Below are 21,171 nucleotides of genomic sequence, written 5' to 3' on the forward strand. Positions count from 1 at the left end.
AGCGCACGAGAACGAAAGACAGACACACAGAAACACAGCGGGCAGAGAGAGAGAAAGAAAGAAAGACAGACAGGGGGCCAGAGAGAGAGAGAGACAATCAGAAAGAAAGACAGACAGCAGGAGGGAGAGAGACAGTCAGAAAGGAAGAAAGAGATAGGGACAGGGAGAGACACAGAAAGAAAGAAAGACAGACATATATTCTAGCACCCGTTAATGTAACGGGCTTAAACACTAGTAGTTTATAAATCTCTCCTTAATTGCTTCTGATAATTTCAGCTATACACAGCTGAAAGCAGTACAGCATACAGAAAGTGAAAAATTATCTTCACTTTCTGCATGTTGCACTGCTTTCAGCTGTGTATAGCTGAAATTATCAGAAGCAATTAGGGAAAGATTTATAAACTATAACGAGTTTTACCTCATGCAAAGTTGTCATTTCTTTAATAAGACATTAACTGTATTTTCTGCAGCCCTCCAAGTGCCTACATAACCAAAATGTGGCCCTGCAAAGGGTTTGAGTTTGAGACTGCTGCTCTAGATGATGAAAACAAAATGGCAAACATCCACTTCTCTCCTCTTCATCTTCTTCCTCTCTCCACTTTTCCAAACATGAGCAGCAGTAGCAGCAGCTTCAGGAACAATGGTGGCAATAGTAGCAATGACTGTCCCTGGGTGTCAATGTGTGTGTTCACAGTCCCCAGTAAATTGCATAGGTTTCCATTCTAACTGGAATTCACAGTGGAGGAAAGAGCAGGGCACTGACTCATAGGCCCCAGGCTGCCTGCCACTGATGGACATAGGTCTCAGTTTGGGTTACCAGATTTTACTTTAGTAAAATCTGGAACCCTAGACCCACCCACAGACTTGCCCAGTTCCACCCATCCCCACCCCAGTACCGCCCCAAATCCTGCCCTAGGCTCACCCCATGCTACCTGCTCTTATTGGGCAGGAGGCACGGATGCCCTGCTGCCTGCTGTGATTTTGAGGAAGCTTTTCAAAACCCAAAGTGCCGGGTTTTGAAAAGTCATCCGGACCCCCCTAACTTAGCTTATTAGTTCAATGTCGCTGTTACACTACGCCCCACCAACGCATTTCTTATCTTCCTCAGGATGGGGATGTAAATCCCAGAGTACAAGTTGGGTGCAGATCTGCACTATTCTATATCAATGCATGCATCTTAAGGTAACGCCCCATAATCCACCCATGTCCCTCCCATTGTTACGCCCTCTTCGCAAATCTGTGTGGAAACCTTTAGGCACTATTCAGAAAATGGGCAACCAAGTGTCTTTTTGCATGGATCTACAATTTCTGCCCCATTTCTATGCCGTGCATCCATTAGAATGCTTTTCTGCAATGAAAACTCAGTGCAGAAGTAGGATCTTATGTTAGGGGCCATATATAGAATTCCCCTTATGTGTCTTTATAAAATACTAATGTAAATTGCAGAAATCTTGCCTATTTTGTAGGTGTGGACATGTACTGCTCTTGAGCAGATGTAGACATTGGCACCTAGATTTGTCAAGTACACATATTAGTCTATTGTATAATCTATGCACTTGTATTTTTGAAATCTGCCCATGCCCCTCTCGAATTCCACCCTGTAAACGTCTACTGGCAAAGTATGTGTCGTCATGTTAAACTGCATTCCTTTACACTAGTCAGTGTTTTATATGAGGCCATTTACACAAATATGTGATCACATTAGCAGTTTGCGGTGTATGGATCTTGGGGGTTGAGCCTCTGTACTTGCTGTTATGGGGGGAGGAGAGGGTTGGGTGAGAGTTGAGGGATGGGGGTGACATCACTGGGTTTTTGGAGTTCTGCTGCATGTATTACTTTTGTGATGTACTGTTGTTTTTTTTGTACTGTTTTTTGTTATAAACAATTACAAAAAAAAAAAGACTTTATAAAATTACTCCCTTTAAGTGGTATTTATTTCTGAAGCTAATCAGTGCAATCTCTGTGTGTGGTTAGTAGAGAGGGCTAAATGTCTACTCTTTGCAGTTTCACAATACATATGAAGGAAGAAATATCAAGTTTCAAGTTTTTATTAAAATTTGATATAATTGCTTCAGCATAAAAACAAAAATCCAACCCACTTATTTGTGTTTAGCTCATACCTTTTCATGGGCAGCTCAGGCACAGTAGGTGTTTCTAGTAATCAGATTATCTACTGGGTTCTTCCAGTCTCTTTCCTATGCAAAGCCCTCACTGAAAAAATGATGCAGTAATTAATTTGGAATAGTGAAAATGTGACACTAAAGGCTTAGACAGTCTCGGATAACAATAAACTTCCATTCCATATGTCTTCTAAGGCAATACGGTTACTCCCCACTACAACAACAAATCTAAGGATTATATTCCTAGACATTAGTTGAGTACAAAAATCTTGATGATTTTGGTGTGACCATATCAAAAGGGTTTAAAAAAAATGTAATGCTCCAGTAATTTGGATGATCTGACTACAGGCAAATGAATGGAAAAGAATAAACAGTTTTAAAATGTTACAGAGCAGAGGAGTCTCATATATCCTGTAATTCAATGATTAATTTTTTAGCACATCTTTAACAGCTGGGGCTCCACAGAAAGGTTTTTCTTCCCTTTAACTTGCGTCGTGATTTGTGCACCATCTCTGTGCTCTCAGTCATGTGAATTCTCTGTACCCTCTTAGTTAGTCTCAAGGTACAGTCTATGGTTCAGTACCAGGTCATCTGTCACTGGATTTGTTGTGAGAGGCAGCCCAAAAACTCAGTCCTCAGGGCGATATCATTTTCCCACTTCCAGGGATGTATTCTCAGATATTGGGTAAAGAGCGGAGGGTCCAGGGTATTCGTTACTAGGCCGTGGTGGTCTCTATTTCCCATGAAGACCTAAGGACAAAAAAGGAAAGAAACTGAATTACTTCCCATGTAATCTTCTCTGTGATGCTTCATTGTTGCAGGGGAGAATGCAGAGCCTATGGAAGTGCTTTACATGGTTAATATAAAATATGATACACCTCTATGCCACATGGTTTGTTGCTCAAAGTGGGAACAGGGAAGGCGCCAGGTCAAAGGGATGACATGAACATCAAGAAATGTATTGACCAAAAAGACAAGAGAAAAAAAACCAATGCCCCAGCACAGCACATTTTTTTAAATTATTGTTTATGCTTCTATTTGTCTATGAGCATTATTTTATACAGATATTACTATATCCCTATTCAGAAAGCCTCTTGTGTTTTCTGTTTATTTATTCAATACATTTCTTGATGTTCATGTCATATTGGTTTGTGGTACCTTTATCCCTGTAACATGATGCTCCTAGACCTAGTCTAGTTTTATGTTCACCTTTGGAGGCTCTTCAATTTCTTCAGCCTCTTCTACCTGCTTAAATGGCTTTGAGTATTAATCCCCAAATCTATGAAACCAAATGGAAAACCACTTCCATAGTGTAACCTGGGCTATATGGCTTCCACTGAGCTGCATCAAATGAGAAGGGGGAGAATTTAGCAGAAAAAAAGCCAACATATGCATCAACTGTGAGTAGCTCCTCTTCTCAAGGAGATTTGGGGCCTCCATTATTGTATATGCAATAACTGAAAAAGCCCCAAGTGGTCACATTGGACAATTTATGGGATGCTTTTCAGACCCTTAATTCTTCCATATGTTCTGTAGCGAATGTTGTGGGGGAAGTAGCCAATCTCAAAAAATACTGTGCAGAGGCCCATACTCAAGAACTGGGCCAATTTACAATGCCACTAGATTCTTTTGAAACAAGGTTAAAGATATCCAGGAAATTAATGCAAATATAATTAAGGAAAAAGGAGTATGTATATAGAAAAATGGAATATCTGGAAAATCAGACTTGCAAAAACACTTTGAGATGCATAATCAAAAAAAAGGTCTAAGTCCTTCTTTGGCCTAATGGGCTCATAATAATAATTTAAAAAACGTTCAAAAAGTGGCCTAAATCAGTACTTGGACGATTAAAAAGACAGATCGTCCAAGTATCTAAAACCAGCTTAGGCCTTTACCCTGCCTCTGAATGCCTAGAGCAAAAAGAGGCGTTTTTAGAGGAGGGGAAAGGGCGGGAGGTGGCCCGACCTAGACTTAGTCATATTGCAAGTATAACCAAAAGTCTAGGGAGATGGCCTAGTTGGAGGGCCTTAGGTACTTGGGCCAATCAGGTTCCTCCCCAGTGCATCCCACAATGCACTGGGAAGGGGCAGACCCACCACTCTGAGAATGGCGGGCCTGCCGGCAGGCTGCACCAAGGGCCCGTCCATCCGGCCAACCTTAAGGTTAGTGTGTGGGAGGGTCCAGGGTGGTGAGGAGGGGGGTCCGGAGTAGAGGGAGGTGTTCAGGAGGTAGGGGGGTTCATGGGAGGGGGTTCGCCTTCTGGCAGGAGGGCTTGGGCTCCCTCCTGCCAGTTCAGAAGGGGGTGTATGCAGGGTACGCCTTCTGGCAGGAGGGCTTGGGCTCCCTCCTACCTGTTTGGGAGGGCTGCGGTTCACCTACCGGCAGGAGGGCTTGGACTCCCTCTTGCCGGTTCGAGGGTCGGGGTGCTGCAGTCTTTAGCAGGAAGGCTTGGGCTCCCTCCTGCCGATAATCAGGGGGTGGTTGGGGTACTGGCAGGAGGGCTTGGGATACCTCCTGCTGGTAGTTGGCGTGTGTGTGTGTGTGTGCAGGGGTGCACCGCGCCTTCGGCAGGAGAGATTGGGCATCTCTCCTGCTGCGGTTCGTGGCAGTTCGGGGGGGGGGGGAATTCTGTATGGGAGGGACCAGTCCTTCTAACCGGCATCTGTCATAAGCGCCGGTTAGAGAATCATGGAACTGTCTTCCCCCCCCTCCCGCAACGATCATGGCAGGAGAGATGCCCAATCTCTCCTGTTGCACCTGCTGCGACCTCCCCCCCAAATGATCACAGTAGGAGGGATGCCCAGTCCCTCCTGCCGGATGCCCAGTCCCCCCAAAGGTAGCCTGCCCAGACCCCAAGACCACTCTCCCTAACCCCATAAAGACCCTCCCCCAACCATTTTAGATGGCTGGCCGGCCTGCCTTTGCTGGAATGGCGGGCCTGCCCCTTCCCGGTGCATCTTGGGATCTTAGGTCCGTCTCCCAGTGCATTCTGGGATGCGCTGGGAGTGGCTTAAGATTCCGATTGGCCAGATCCCCTAGGCCCCTCCTATGGGGGGGTGGCCTCATGATTTATTGAGATTTCTAAATTAAGTTTGGAGTAATACTTCAAAGGAAAATTGATAAGAATTTTTAAAGTGTACGTATTTCAGAATTTAAACTGAATTTTTGTGACTCCTGTTGCTAAAAAGAAGTATTAAGTACTGGAAAATAAAGCCTGCAACCTTTTCTGATTATTAATTTGCTGATATCTTAACCAGTATATACAGATGTGTGAAGCTTGGAGAATCTGAAACTACTTTTGAAAACTAAATGTTCTTTTGAGAATTGAAGGTCTACAACCTTAAGAGTGTTCTCTTGTCTTAGAATTCTAAGGAGTTCTCGCCACGAGAGGCACGGTCTGTAGGAAGTCAGCCATTACCTCTCCTCCTCCCCAGTGTGTCGTAGCACACCTGAAATCTCAGGAGGCACACTAGTGTGCTGCGACACAGTTTGCGATACACTGCCCTAGGGCTTTAGTTTATGCCTTTGGAATCTACCATTCATGTATCATCAAAACTGTTATCATTTATCCGTCCAAGTTGTCTGAAGATAGTGTTAGTTTTTTTGTGTATTCTCTTAGGGTCTACCTACCTTCTGCTGCCCATTCTGCAGCAATGGCATCCATTTCACACCATCCTGACTGATGGACAGTGTGAATTCTTTTATATACATGGAAGTAAACAGAGCTTTGGCCCCCTGGGTTATGATTCCTGTCACCTTCATCCTTTTCAAGAAGTTCACCTGCAGCCACTGTTTGTTGCTGCTCACCTGCAGAGAAAAAGGTATCTCAGCATTGGCAAGGTGAAGGCCCTTCTTCCTCCTTTCTGTCTCTCCACACGCCTACAGCTTTCCCCACAATAAGATGAAAATCCAAAACAACTGTAAACTGTCACTGAGAAAACAGACAGAAAATCTTAATACAATATCTTTCTCTCTCTCTTTTCTGGGCATATCTCTAGCTCCTCATTAAATTCACAAACATTTCCTTAAGCCCTGTTTTATCTGATCCCAATCTATGAATTGCAAAATGTGTGAGATCTGATTGATTTTTCCACAGAGTCAACACAAACTGGAAAACTATCCATAGTTTAATCCCTGCACATCTGAATAGATTTGGAGGAAAAGCTGCTGATATTCAGTCATTTAAATTTTGTACAATTTTTTTTTTTTTTTGAAATAATGTTTATTAACAGATGCAACACAGAAAGTACAGAAATCCAACAGTACTAAGACACAACTTCCAAATAGAGAAAATATAACTCAAACTGGAAACCGAGCAGGCAATCACAGAAAAGAAAATTGTGCCGGACAGGCTCTGCACCCTCCAGTCGCCATCTGCGAAAAGTTTTTTTTTTTTATGAAGAGAGAAGACAAAAACAACCCCCCCAATCATACCACATATGCACTACCACCAGACGTACCATACTATCCACAACAACCACACCACAGACACCCCTCCCACTCGCACCAGCACACACCTTTCAAGGTGACCTACGCCCAAGCCCCATACAAGAAGGACGAGAGAAAATAGAAAAGAACGAGGAGAAAAAGAGAAAAAAGAAAAGAAAAGAAAAGAGAGGGGAGACAGAAGGAACAGTGGCCTTAAGAATGGATATCCAGCTGTGCCACCGATTCCCCAGGACAGAGCCTCAAGGCCTCCCTCCAGAAACCCACATAGCAGCGAAGATCAATCCCCCCCCCTTTTGGAGAGCGATGAATTTCAAAGTGGGCCACCAGAACAAGCCGGTGTAGCCAATGAGTAAAAGAAGCCACCTGGTCAGACACCCAATACTGCAAAAGGAGTTTTTTCACCAAGAGGATGGCTATGTAAAGGAATTTCCGCTGAGGAAACGAAGAACCAGCCTCCTCCAACACTCTCTGATCTCCCAATAAGAGCATGCCATAGTCACGTGGAATAGGACGGTGCACAATCTGCTCCAAAAAAGGAAGTACCCTCGACCACAAATCAGTGGATGGGCACTCCAAAAAATGATGAACCAAGGTTCCAGCCGAGCGATTGCACCTGGTACACACAGCCCCCTCCCAGAGGCCCATAAGAGCCCCGCGATGTCTAGAAATATATGCCCTGTGCATTATCTTAAACTGCATTTCCTGGAGATCGGAGGAGCCCCCCAACAGTCTGAGATGGCCAAACAGAGCAAGAAACTCGCTCCGATCTCCCAGAAACCCCAGCTCCCTCCTCCACACAGAGGCCACTCCATCAAGGGTCTCCTCAGACAGATTCGCCCGTAGCATACGTCCCCAAGTAGAGAGTTTATTCTGGGCTGCGGGAAGCAAGAAGAAGAGTGCATCCAGAGGACCACAGAGCCAAGCATCCCCCCATTTCCGAGCCAGCGTAGTACAGTAGTGGCGGATCTGAAGATACACCCAGAAATGATTCCCGGGCACATCCCAGCGCCGCTGAATCTGGGCAAAGGACGGGAATGCATCCCCACTACCCCCATCCCACACATCCCTCAAGGTCTTACACCCCCGCTGCTCCCACTCCCGAAGTCGAGAAGGTCCCATCCCCGGAACAAAAGCAAGGTTACCACACAGAGGCAAGAGTGCCGATGCAGCAGGCGTTTTCTGTTGATGGCGCCTCCACCACCGCCACGCCATCCTAAATGGCTGGAGAAAATTCATGGTCGAGGAACCCCCGGGAACCGCGGAAGGCGCCACATGAAGAAGGGCCAGGAAAGAATGCGGCGCACACCAAGAGGATAGCCATTCCCCAGAAGCATATTTGTACTGTCCAGTCCAGCCCTCATGAATGAAGCGAAGCAAAGCTGCTACGTTATAATGTCTTACATCCGGAAGATTCAAGCCCCCCTGAGATCGGTCCAGCATCAATTTAGTATAGCTAATGCGTGCCCTTTTTCGTCTCCAAATAAAAGAAGAAATGGTAGACCGAAAAGCCCGTACATCCCGAGCGGCGAGCCACACCGGGATAGTCTGAAGGGGATACAAGATCTTTGGCAGGAGAACCATTTTTGTGAGTGCTACTCTCCCCCATAATCCCAACGGCAACTCCCTCCAGCGATCACACTGAGCCGCGATTTGCTCGAGGGGGCGACGAATGTTTTGCTGATACAGGAGGGATAAATCGGGTGTCAGATACACACCTAGGTACCGCAACGGCCCATCTACTGGCGGTATGGAAAGAGCGGAGTGCCAGGGCTCCTTGTGAGTAGAGTCCAAAGGCAACAGCTCAGACTTGGCACAATTAACCCTCAGCCCAGAAAAATTTCCAAAAGTGCGAACCACCCCAAGTGCTCTCTCCAGATCCTCTATGGGATTATCGAGATAGAGGAGGATGTCATCCGCGAAAAGGTTAATCCTACTCTCCCTATCTCCTATCCGAATTCCCCGAATGGAAGGATCAGTACGCAGCTTTACCGCCAAGGGTTCAAGGGCTAACACGAAGAGAAGGGGGGAAAGAGGACAGCCCTGCCGGGTACCCCTGCCCAAAGGAAAAGGAGCAGTAAGACCCCCGTTCACCAGCAAGCGCGCCTGCGGACGAAGGTACAAACTACGAATCCATTCAGGAAAACGGCCAACCAGGCCATATTGTTGCATAACCCAGAATAGAAAGTGCCATGAAATGCTGTCAAAGGCCTTTTCCATGTCTAATCCCACGATAGCCGATTTACTCCCCGTCCCTCTTCTCGAATGCAAGGCCATTAACGCCCGAAACAGATTCATGGAGGCGTACCGGCCCGGAACGAAGCCCACCTGGTCTTCATGAATCAACAAAGGGAGGACAGCATTCAGGCGGCGGGCCAGTATCGCCGCCAACAGCTTTACGTCTTGATTAAGCAGCGAGATCGGGCGGTATGACCCCACTTGGGCAAGATCCTTCCCTGGTTTGGGTAGCAAGACCACATGGGCCATATTGCGCGGTCCTAGACCCTTTCCTGCATGCAACTCATTAAACGCATCCCCCAAAGCTGAAGGAACCAAATCAGCCATGATCTTATAGTATTCGGGCCCAAACCCATCGGGGCCTGGCGCTTTCGTGAGTTTCAACGCTTTGATACCCAGCTGGATCTCCGCCGCCGTGACCGGAGCATTCAGAAGGTCAAGCTGGGCAGCCGTCACTTGAGGCAAAACCAGATCCCGGAAAAATTCCGTGCGGTCCGGTTCGGAAGATTCGCGGTGAGAATACAGAGTCTCATAGAATTGTACAAATTGAGACTGAATGTCATCCGCCCCGGTGTAAAGGCGACCCGCACCATCTTTAATAGACAGGATGACCTGTTGTTTGCGAGAAGGACGCACTAAATTGGCCAGGAGCCGTCCGGCCTTCCCCCCCCATCTATGCAAACGATAGCGTTGGAAATAGATATCCCTATTGGCCCGCTGCGTCAAAAGGACCTCCAGCTGTGATCGGACCTCCCCCAGCCGGCTTTTGTCCTCCACTGAAAGCGAAGCGACATGACGCCGTCTCAAAGCCTGCAGTTCTCCAGAAAGCCGTAAAAGATCAGCCTCCTGGCGCCGCCGTGCCCTAGATACATACGCAATAATATATCCCCGGAGTACAACCTTAGATGCCTCCCAAAAAATCACCGGATCAACATCCTGGGAAGCGTTATGGTGACAATACTCCTGCCAGTGTTCCCGGAGATATCTGTGAAACTCCAGATCCTTATACAGATGGCTTGGAAACCGCCACCCCCTGCGCGGAGTATCATTCGTAAGCCTGACCGTCAATATTAGCGGGGAATGATCCGATAGGGGAACCTCCTCAATAGAAACATGATCTACCTGCGGGAGCAGCGTGGGCGACGCCAGAAAGTAGTCCAGACGAGCATAAACATCATGAGGGTGCGAGTAAAAAGTGTATGTATGCTCAGTAGGATGCAAAGTCCGCCACAGATCCATCAAATGCAACTGATCCATCAAAAAGTTTACCCCCTTGGCTCCATGGTCCCCCGGGCACACCCTCGCCGGTCTACAGTCCATGGAGGGATCAGCCGTGATATTAAAGTCCCCTCCCACAAGAAGTTGATAATCAGAATACTGAGCTATCTGGGCCAAAAGCCCAGAAAAAAATCGGTGACTATACACATTAGGGGCGTAGAGATTACAAAACATCCATTTCTGACCCCACAATTCCCCCAAAACTATCACATATCGCCCCTCCTTATCCTGCAGAGTTTTATGAATATGTATGGGTAATTGTTTGTGAAACAAAATCGCAACCCCCCGCTGTCTGGAGTTAAAAGAAGAGGAGCATACCTCCCCCACCCATTCCCGGCGCAACTTGGCATGCTCAACCCCCGATAAGTGGGTCTCCTGCAGGTAAGCAATATCTATATGATTTTTCTTGAACCAATTCAACAACTTTTTTCTCTTTACAGGAGAATGGATACCATCCACATTATATGTGGAAATGCGGATGCTAACCATTATCAAAGAGAAACCTAAAGAACAAGACAGGAAATACTAAAAGTAGTGTCAAGAGGAGAGGGCCCTCCCAGCTAGGACCCTTCCCTCGCTGCCAGCAGGGCAAGAAAACAGCCGCCCCCACGTGCCTCCGGCCCCGTCCGGAAGCCGCGGGCCCCAAAATAATATAGAAAGGTGCCAATCCTACACACACACCCCTAACCCGCCCCGAACCACACTGCCATTCAACCGTCCACACACCCCACATACCACTACCAAACACCCGAGCAAACACACACCCCCTCCCCCCTCCCCAATCCCAGAGAATATGCCCCCAGGACTCTCCCCAGATTCCCCCCAAACCCAACAAAACCAGTACAAGAAAACAAAATCCCATAAGGGACATCTAAGAATAGGGGTCACTGAGCTGGGCAACCCACGATCCATTACTAGCTAGATGTGATAGCTTCTAGAACAATGGACCCTGATAACACCAAACAAGAACAAAAGTCACCAGCTCCTGTCAGAAACAGTCTCCGGACGAAGACAAGGAAATCCAGGTCCCCATCAGGGTGGCTACGCACACCAGCCACACCCGCCACGGTGAAGGCAGGGGCCAGCAGCGACCTCCCCCTCGGAGCCATCAAGAGTCCTCTCGCATCCTCCAGGAAGGTCCAGGTCAAAAGGTACACAGAACAGTATAAAACCGAACATCCTCTAATCAAATCAGAAGATCAGTCAGTCCCAGAAGAGGACCACCATGAACAAACAGGGGAATCTCTGCTACTCCGAACTGGCTACCCCGTCGGATCTCAGCTGCCCGGGACTCCTCCGCCCTCTCCAGAAGGACCAGCGGCGTTGATGGTATCCAAGAAGCGCTGCGCCTCCCCCTTGGTCAGCAAAGTATGCACCTTGCCTTCTCTCCAGATCCGCAGGCTTGCAGGGTACACCAGAGCAAAGCGTACCCCCTTGTGATGCAAGGTGGTACAGATGGGCGCCATTTCCCTCCGCCGCGATGACACACCCGCAGAATAGTCATTAAATAGGAGCAACCGCTTTCCCTCATACTGCAGACCACCAGCCAGACGATAAGCCTTCAAGATTTGTTCCTTCTCCTTCCAGTTCACATACCGGGCAATAGCCGCTCTAGGCTTCAAGTTAGCCCCTGAAGTGGTTCCCAGTCTGTGTGCTCTTTCACACACAAAAGACATGGCCGAGGTCTCTAAGCCAAGATGTTCTGGCAACCAGGTATGAAAAAACTGATACAGCGCATCAGCGCCCTGCAACTCCGGGAGTCCCACAACCCTCAGGTTATTTCTTCTCTGGCGATTCTCCGTGTCCTCAAGTTTGTCTGTGAGGGCTGCCACCTGGGACTGCAGGTTCTCCACCCGCTGCTGAACCTGAAGGGCCTCATCTTCACGCGCTGAAACACGGTGCTCCACCTCTGTGAGCCGCTGAGCCTGGGCCTCGAATTTTTCGTTGATGCCATCCACCGCCGATTGTAATTTATTTAAGCGGTCCTCCAGGGCAGTGGTCACCAGGCGGGAGATCTCATGGGCCCAGTCGCCCAGCTCCAGCGGCGGCGAGGCGGGAGCCGACGCCATTTTGGGTTCCGGCGCGCTGATTTTGCACTTCGGGGTTTTAGCAGCCCTGATGGGCATACCGGGGCTTCTCCTGCACGGAAAAGCACTCCGCCGAACCACCCAGCTCCGACTCTCCTTGCCCGCAGGTCCAGCGATACCCCTCGCTGCTGCCAGATATCGCTATTTAGCCGATATTCAGGGGATCGGATCGCGGAGCCCAGCAACGCACGTCTGTTCACTTCGTGCGCATCACGTGACCCCCCAATTTTGTACAATTTAACCAATCCTGTAATAGGCAAATTTTAAAAGAACAAAAAGTATTTATAGGACTGTTTTCAGGAACTGTTTACCTTACTTGAAACCAATATCATAGCCAGAGAGCAGAATTTTGGGTGGGCACCTCCAACCTCACCCTACCCCACCCCATCCTGCCCCAATCATTCAACTTTTAAAAGAATCTTTAAGTGCCTGAGCTAGTAGAAATCTTCAAACGCTGCCAGCTGAAGATCCCCCACAAAAGCACCTAGAAACCCCTATGACAGTTCAGCAGTTGGCAGCTGGCACCCTGCACATGTGCAGAGTACCGGAATCAACAGCTCAGGAAGAAGCTGCCGACTGCCAAGCTTTTCTGGGTGCCTTTGGGGAGATCTTCAGCTGGTGGGTTTGGGAATCCCTGCTCGTTACCGCAGCAGTGGGCCGTTGTTGGGTGGGTCTGTACACACAAAAGGCACTGCAGAGAGTCAGCAAAGGTGCTGCCAAATTTTCAAACCTTTACCATGGGATCTACCCTAAGCTGCCGGCAGCGGAAAAAAAAGGGGGTAATATTTAGCCTGCAGCTGTAAGTGGTTTGTAAGCTACTCACAACTGCAGGCTGAACTAACTCGAGATATTCAATGCCAGAGCATGTGTGGCTCCCAGCATTAAATATCCAGGTGCATGTGTGACCTAGAAAATAACTGGGCACCAGCCAATATTGAGACCGGTGCCAGATTGACTCAGTGGATAAAGTTAGGATATGTAGCTATTTTGCTGTTATAAATTTATACACGCACTTAACAGGCTAAGTTGATGCCCCGCCCATGCTTCCCCCCTCAGCCCACCTCTAATCTCGTTGCATTACCTGACCCTACAAGATTAACTGCCACTGAATATCCAAGACTGGCTAGCTCTATGGGGTTTAGCAAGTTAGGAGCTCCTCCTGTCCAGTTAAACCCTTTTGAATATTTACCCCTGAACGTCTATCCCAGTGTCCCGCAAACTTTCTCGAGCTGCAGCACACTAAAGGTAGTGTCCGCAGCTCGAGTCACCCAGAAGTGCACAGGCACTCGTGCATGATGTCATCACATCGACATCTGTGCATGCGCGAAGGACCTTCAGACTGGCCCCGAGATGCCAGTGGGGAGTGCCAGCAGGGAAGAGGGCCGGAGAGAAGGAGAGGCGCCAGCTGATTGCCTACAGGACGTGCCTCTTGCTGCGAGAGGCATGTCCTGTAGGCAGTCAGCCAGCGCCTTTCCTTCTCCCCAGTGTGCCGCGGCACACAGTTTGTGATACACTGGTCTATCCAAACCATAGCCAGTGTTCCTATTATTCACTGAGGTAAAGCCTGGTGTCAAAGGCCTCATAAATGACATCATTCCTACATTGCAGAGACTTAGGTGCAGATCTTTCAGTTCATCCTTTCTTTCATTCTAGTGGTACAGATGAGGCAGGGCTGCTTAGGTTACCTTTGGTCTCCAGGCATTGATTCTTCCCTGCAGGTTAATTCTGGCTAATGAAGGTTCCCAGGAAGTGAACATTTTGTCTATATAGGATGAAGCAGTGATCTGATGGTTTTGGATGTGTTTATTCTCCATTCCCAAAGGCATAGAACAGCCTGGAAGAGAAGCAGATGTACTAAATAATAGTTTCTAGGGAATTACACCTTTCACACATCTCAGTTTCTCTCACAGCAAAAGATAGGGTAGATTAAGGGGCTCATTTTCAAAACTGAAAAACATCCAAAAAGTGGCACAAAGTGGCAGATGGGCTTTTTTTTTTTTTTGTTCAAACATCCAAATCACTATTTTTGAAACCCATTTTTAAGATGCTTTTCTGTGCAGTTCATCTGCAGTGCATCTAAATGTCAAGAGGCTGGCGTTGGAGATATGTTGTGGGTGGGACTAGGATGGACTTATGATTTGGATGTTTTCCGGCAATAATGGAACATTGAAAAATGTCCGGGGCAAAAAAATAAGATGTTTGAGCCTAGACCTACTTCAATAATGAATAAGTGCCAAAAAGGTGTCCAAACTGACCAGATGACCACTAGAGGGATTATAACATGGCCCCCTTTATTCCCCCAGTAATCACTGACCCCCTCCCACCCCTCAAAGATGTGAAAGAAAAGGTAGATGCCATGCTATATAACTGCTGCAGATGTTATGGCCAGTCCTTATAGAGCAACAAGCAAGTCCCTGGAGTACCCTAGTGGTCAGTGATGTGAACTGCATGAAAGTGGACCTAGGCCCATATCCCACTTTAACTAGTACAGTTGTGATGAAAGTGCAAAATCTACAGTACCTATATACTGGCATAGCGAGGATAGGAGGTGCCTGTTAGGTGCCCCCTGCCTCCTCCTCTCTGCCCCCTCTGCTCCTTCTGTACCCCACACTCCTTCCCTGCCCCCATGCCATATTCATGCCCTCTTTCCTCTGTACCTCTTTAAATCTAAAGCATTGGTGGAGGCCTACATTTACAGCATCTATCTCGCACCTATGGAGATGAGTAGGGACTCTTACAGATGCCCAAGGCCACTTTCGGTGGAAATCACACCCACAGTAGCCTTGGGCATCAGTAAGCATGCCTAGACGCCTTCATAGGTGCGAGTAAGATGCCTATATTATAGGCGTCCTTGATGGCATGGATTTTTTTTTAAACATGCTTCCCATTTGGCTGGTGAGATGGCAATAGGACGTTTACTGCTGCCTACAATTGGGATGCTGTTTGTAGAATCAGCCCCAAAATGCATGACTCTTCATTTCTTTGCATTAAAAGTTAACTGACAAGTTTTAACCCATGCTTCTAATTTTTTTATATCACTTTTCGTGTTGTCTACTCCCTCCAGGGTGTCCATTCTGTTGCAATTCTTTGAGTCATCCATAACAAAGCAAACCTCTCTTCCTGACTATGCAGCAATATCTCTCATATAGATATTGAACAGAACTGATCCCTGAGAAAACACTACTTGCCCTTCTTTCTTCCAAGTGAATCCCATTTACTACTACCCTCTGTCATCTGTCAGTCAACCAATTTCTGATCCAGTTCACTCATAGGGCACTCAGTTTAATTATAAGTATCCTATTTGGAGCAACATCAAAGGCTTTGCTGAAAATGTGGAGGGGCATAATCGAAAGGGACGTCTAAGTCCGTTTACGTCCATCTCGCAAGTCATCCAAAGTAAAAAACAGCTTAAGACACATTTTCAAAAAATACGTACAACTTTTTTTTTCATTTCAAAAATCGTCTAATTATACGTCCTGCCGATATGATCGTCCAAGCCGCTAAATCGTCCATCTTTATACCACATTTTTGTCCAACTTTCCGTCCAAGTCCAAAACGCCTAGAACAAGCCCTGTTGGACAGGGGAAGGGTCTGCAAAGTGATGGAGTGCACACCCAGACATGCCACCTAAATAGTGGGGTACCTTACAGGGCACTGCTGTGAACTTCACAAAAAAGGTGCCATGTCTTCTCCTTACTACAGCTCCCTTATAGATTAGGGTGAGCCCCCCAAACCACCTCCAGAATCCCCTAGACCCACTTATCTACCACCCTAATAGCCCTTATGGCTGCAGGAGCCACTTATATGCCAGTAAAAAAAGGGTTTTGGGGGTGTATAGGGCAGTGCATATGTTTAAGAATCAATGCAGTGATTACAGGGGCATATGGGCATGGGTCCTCCTCTTCATGGGTCCCTAACCCACCCCCAAGACGACTTAAGCTGCCTCTGTGCAGGACGACTAGGCTTTCCTATTCCAGGCGGCCAGGTGATGATGGTCTGGAGGCTGAATTTTAAAGATGTGATCAATATTTTTATGGGGGTGGGGGGGTCGGTGATCACTGGGGTAATGTGTGGGGGGGTCTGTATTATGTGTTTTCAGTGCTTATCTGGTGAGTTTAGGTGGGTTTTTGTGACTTAGATCATGTTTTACATGGTCTAAGTCACAACATCCAAGTTCCGTCGATCCCAGGCTGTATAACTATCAGTTATACATGGTGTACGACTAAGTCTAAGCCAGCCCACATCCCGTCAAACTCCCGCCCTCGACATGCCTCCCGAAATGCCCCATTTAGCTTTGGTCGTTCAGCGGCACTATGAAGGCCTAGGTTGTTTAGAAATACATCCAAAACCCGTTTTTGGTATCGGCACTTGGACGTATTTGAGAAATGTTTGTCCAAGTGCCGACTTAGGACGGTTTTTGGACGTATTTCTCTTTCGATTATGAGCCCCTTAGATCATAGCCAATACATGCCCTTGATCTAGTTTTCTGGTCATCCGATGAAAGAAAATCAATCAGATTCATTTGGCATAATCTTCCTTTAATGAAACCATTTTGTCTCAGATCATACAATCATCCTTCAGCAGCATTTTCCTGACTTTTCCTCCCACCAAGGCTTACCCACCTCACCTCTGTTACTACTTTTATGAAGAGAGACCCCATTAACCCTTCTCCAATCCTGTGGAACTTCTCCAATCTCCTGGAGTCTCTTAAATGTATTTTTAGAGGATCTGCCTGAACTTCTTAGAGCTCTTTCAGTATCCAAAGTATGTCTTATCTGACCTGTGGCTTTGACCACTTTTAGTTTTACAGGTTGTTCATAAATGCTTTCTTTGTACATGGTGTGGTATCAACTCTATTCCCACACATGCCTTTATAATCATTTGTGGTCCTTCTTCAGGAATTTTTTCTGTGAACACTGAACAGAAGTATTTGTTTAACAGTTCTGCTTTTTCCTCATTACACATTATTCCACAGAATCTTTGAGTCTTGCAATTCCACCTCTGGCTTTCTTCTGTCCAGTATATCTGAAAAGTTTTATCATTTCGCTGTATTTCTAACCATTTTTTCATCTGCATGTTCTTTTGTCACCCTGATTTCTCTTGTCTCTTTTCTCATTTGGATTTGTTTGGCATTCTTTTCTGTGTTGTTCTTCTGATCTTCTGAATTTTGTGAATGCGACCTGTTTTGCCCTTATTTGTGCAGCACCTTCTTTGGAAAAACACATTGGTTTCCTTTTCCTCTTGAGTTTATTTACTAAGATTCATTGCCCTTTTTAAAGCCATTTTCGGTTTAGTCCACAGTTTTTCTACTGTCCTTATCTCTTCCTTTAGGTACTTCTCCATTTTGCTGGTCTGTGGGTTTGAAATTGAGATCTTTGAGTTTAATGCAACTAGGCTCTATTTTAGCTTGCAATATCAAACCAAAGAACATACGAATAGCCTTACTGGGTCAGACTAATGGTCCATCAAGCCCAGTAGCCCATTCTCACGGTGGCCAATCCAGGTCACTAGTACCTGGCCAAAACCCAAGGAGTAGCAACATTCCATGCTACTGATCCAGGGCAAGTAGAGGCTTCTCCCATGTCTTTCTCAATAACAGAGTATGGATTTTTCCTCTAGACTTTTCCTCCAGACCTTTCTTAAAACCAGCTATGTTATCCGTTCTTACCATAACCTCTGGCAATGCATTCCAGAGCTTAACTATTCTCTGAGTGAAAATTTTTTCCTCCTATTGATTTTAAAAGTATTTCCCTGTAACTTCATTGAGTGTCCTCTAGTCTTTGTAATTTTTGATGGAGTGAAAAATCGATCCACTTGTACCCACTCAGGATTTTGTAGACTTCAGTCATATCTCCCCTCACTACTGCCCAGACATTACACAATTTCTCCATTCCTGACAACTAGAACCTTTAGTGGGTTCCTCCACCATTTTCCTGAGCAAAGCTCCTTGTAAGGCATGCATGATCTTTCTACTTATCTCCAGATTTGCAGATAGAATTTAGGAGGGATTTTAGACGTATTTCTGTTTCAATTATGAAGCTCACAGTGTCTAAGTCCTTCCAGATCAAGTATTTTTTTTTTTTTTTTGCTTTTATTCTGGTCTTCTCTTCCCTTTTTTGTTGATGAATGAGGTCTCCTATTAGTTTTGCTGGAGTGATATCCTGTACATTTCTTTCATTTGCCACTCATTTCCTCTATTTCTCTAGATCACAACCATGTTGGTTGTAACCATTTTCTTAATAAAATCATTTTATAAGCTCTACAGAGAGGGATTATTTCTTATATGTATTTGTCCAGTGCTTTGTACCTCATATAGTGTTATGGAAATGATGTAGAAATGATAGTTTAGCAGACAGGGCTTATGAGGTTTAGAAGTTTACAGCACATATGCACTTTCTGAAATGGCACTTTAAAGCACTAGTACACTTTTTGCACTAGAGCACTTTCTGTCGGTCCAGAGTCTCTGAAATGAACCGTGAGGTTTAAATAGTTTTTAGTATTAATGAACTACATAGCCCCTTTAGTATTAAATAGTAGTTTTAATGTAAATCATTGAAAAAATAAAAATTATACTTAATAGAAAGAAGGTAGGGAGGATGGGTTCAAGCCAATGATGTGAATGTGAGTAAGAGAAAAGAAGTGTCTTTCTCTTTGAAAGAACCCTGAATAGGTGAGAACTTAATACTCAATATTCCGAGGCTTGTTCCCGTTTATAAATAGATATAAATAGAGAAAAAAGAGAAAAGAATTACCTCCAGTGCCATTTTGGTGGTTCTATATATTGCGTGTTATAAAATGGCCACATAGGGGTCCATCTGTAGCAGAGGGAGCCTACTGATTAGAAAAGTGGGCTGTGAACTAGAGGACCCAGGTTCAAATCCCACTTAAGCCATTTGTGATTTTTTTTCATTGTGAGCCCTTTAGGGACATAAAAATATTCTATCTGAATGCATACCAGTTCTATAACCTTCAGGCTTGCAGGTTTCTTATACATTCAGCAAGCGGTGCTAGCTAGATAACTGCTTCTGAATATTGAGTTGACTGTTTTTACCCTGCCAAGGAGAGGCTGCCTGTGACTATCACTGCTACAATGGCCTCATCTCTATAGCTCGAGGTTATAGCTCACCATAGGTCTCTAGGATATAAGCAAACTATTCAGCTGTTGGGCTAGTTCCAGAAAAAGTACAGTGACATGAAGCTCTTCTACTAGTTAACCAAAATACAAGATCATGTAAGAGAGACTTTTGACACACTCACTGTTCAGATCACAGCCCAAAAGCTCCATGCGCAGAGTGGTGCGAATGCTGTAGTGAGTAGGGTGGAGTCGGATGTACCTTGCTATGATTGGAGGATTGAAAGTGTTGTTTCGCACACCTGTACTATCCACATTACCAAAGAACACCTGTCAGAAGGGTAGAGAAATGGCTTAATGACAATGTCTCTGAGGGCATGCAAAGAGAAATGATGGATAGTAGTACTCAGAGGACCATCATGAATGTCTCTTTTGTATCCTTCCTTGTCTTTTTCCCCTAAATAGCTCAGGAATAGTTTCTAGCATTCAAAAATAATAATAATAATAATGTACAATTTTGCATATCAGAGGAAAAAAGACTTCAAAAGAACCCAGATGTCTAATCAATAGAAATCAATAATATATAAAAGCCGCTGTTGTGTTATCAATCAAATCATATATTGTTTTGTCTTTGTTAATGTCACACTAAAAAGCTGACAATAGATATTTTAATACACTCACTTATTGATAATTCTTGTTCTCAATTGTATGGACCTTCAGATAGCAGCCGGGCACCACGCTACCGGTTGCTTTGCTCTTCGTCAGTCCAGTCTTTATTAATTATTCATATAAGACTCATTTTGTGATTTTTTTGTATTTTTATTTTTTACTTACAATTTCCTATATATTTATGTTAAAGGAATATCACTTATCTTATAGTGATCTTGTGATCTTGTCCTTTAATATAAATATATAGGAAATTCTAAGTAAAAAATAAAAATACAAAAAAAATCACAAAATGAGTCATATGAATAATTAATAAAGGCTGGACCGACAAAGAGCAAAGTAACCGGTAGCGTGGTGCCCGGCTGCTATCTGAAGGTCCATACAATTGAGAACAAGAATTATCAATAAGTGAGTGTAATCAATAGAAAGACATCTATGTTTGTGGGTTTAAGGGTAATATCATTGGTCAAAAAACCTCTGTCGATATTAAGTGCAAATAGTGCAATTTATATTTAAATACATTTTTTTTTATTATTTCCTTTTTTTTTTCAAAATTTTCTTTTAAATTATTTGGGAATACCAATTCTAGTTTACTTCATATAATCATATACAAAGGAAGAATGAGCAAACTAGAGGTAAACTAGAATTGGTGAAAAAAGGAAATAATAAAAAAATATTTATTTAAATATAAATTGCACTATTTGCACTTAATATCGACAGAGATTTTTGACCAATGATATTACCCTTAAACCCACACACATAGATGCCTTTCTATTGATTAGACATCTGGGTTCTTTTGAAGTCTTTTTTTCCTATAATATGCAAAATTGTACATTATTATTATTATTATTATTTTTGAGTGTTCAAATTTTCACTGTTGTATGACATAGTCGGCCACAAGGCTAGCTGGCAATCTGGATATTCAGCAGGAGTGAGCCATCTATCTTCCACTGAATATTGGCAAATAGCTTGCTAAGTAGTAATTAGCTGGCTGGGAGCCATTCCACACTGACTAAGTACCGCTGAATATCAGGGGGTTTATGGGCTCCTTTTACTAAGGTGCACAAGCGTTTTTAGCGCATGCACGAAATTACCGTGTGCTACACCACACGGTACGCTTCTAGAATAATGCCAGCACAATGCTGGCGTTAAGGTCTAGTGTGTGTGGCAATTTAACGCGCGCTATTCCGTGCTTTAAGGCCCTAACGCACCTTAGTGAAAGGAGCCCCATGTCTTTGGCCACTTGTCACATATTTTGCTCCTT

The 21,171-nt window shown here is 45.1% G+C and overlaps 1 protein-coding gene across 3 annotated transcripts in view; it reads right to left on the bottom strand.

Annotated features, from left to right (window-relative positions):
* Nucleotides 1-991: 991 nt before the first annotated feature.
* F8 (coagulation factor VIII) overlaps nucleotides 992-21,171 on the bottom strand; it is a 110,574-nt gene continuing 90,394 nt past the window's right edge. For all 3 annotated transcript variants that reach the window (XM_033945649.1, XM_033945650.1, XM_033945651.1), the window contains 4 exons: nucleotides 19,427-19,571; nucleotides 13,855-14,003; nucleotides 5,751-5,927; nucleotides 992-2,870 (listed from right to left, as the gene is read on the bottom strand). In XM_033945649.1, coding sequence (XP_033801540.1) covers nucleotides 2,715-2,870; nucleotides 5,751-5,927; nucleotides 13,855-14,003; nucleotides 19,427-19,571 — 627 coding nt within the window. In that variant the 3' untranslated portion in view covers nucleotides 992-2,714. The remainder of the gene's footprint in view (nucleotides 2,871-5,750; nucleotides 5,928-13,854; nucleotides 14,004-19,426; nucleotides 19,572-21,171) is intronic.

This window comes from Geotrypetes seraphini, chromosome 5 (assembly GCF_902459505.1).
Source record: "Geotrypetes seraphini chromosome 5, aGeoSer1.1, whole genome shotgun sequence".
Lineage (NCBI taxonomy): Eukaryota > Metazoa > Chordata > Amphibia > Gymnophiona > Dermophiidae > Geotrypetes > Geotrypetes seraphini.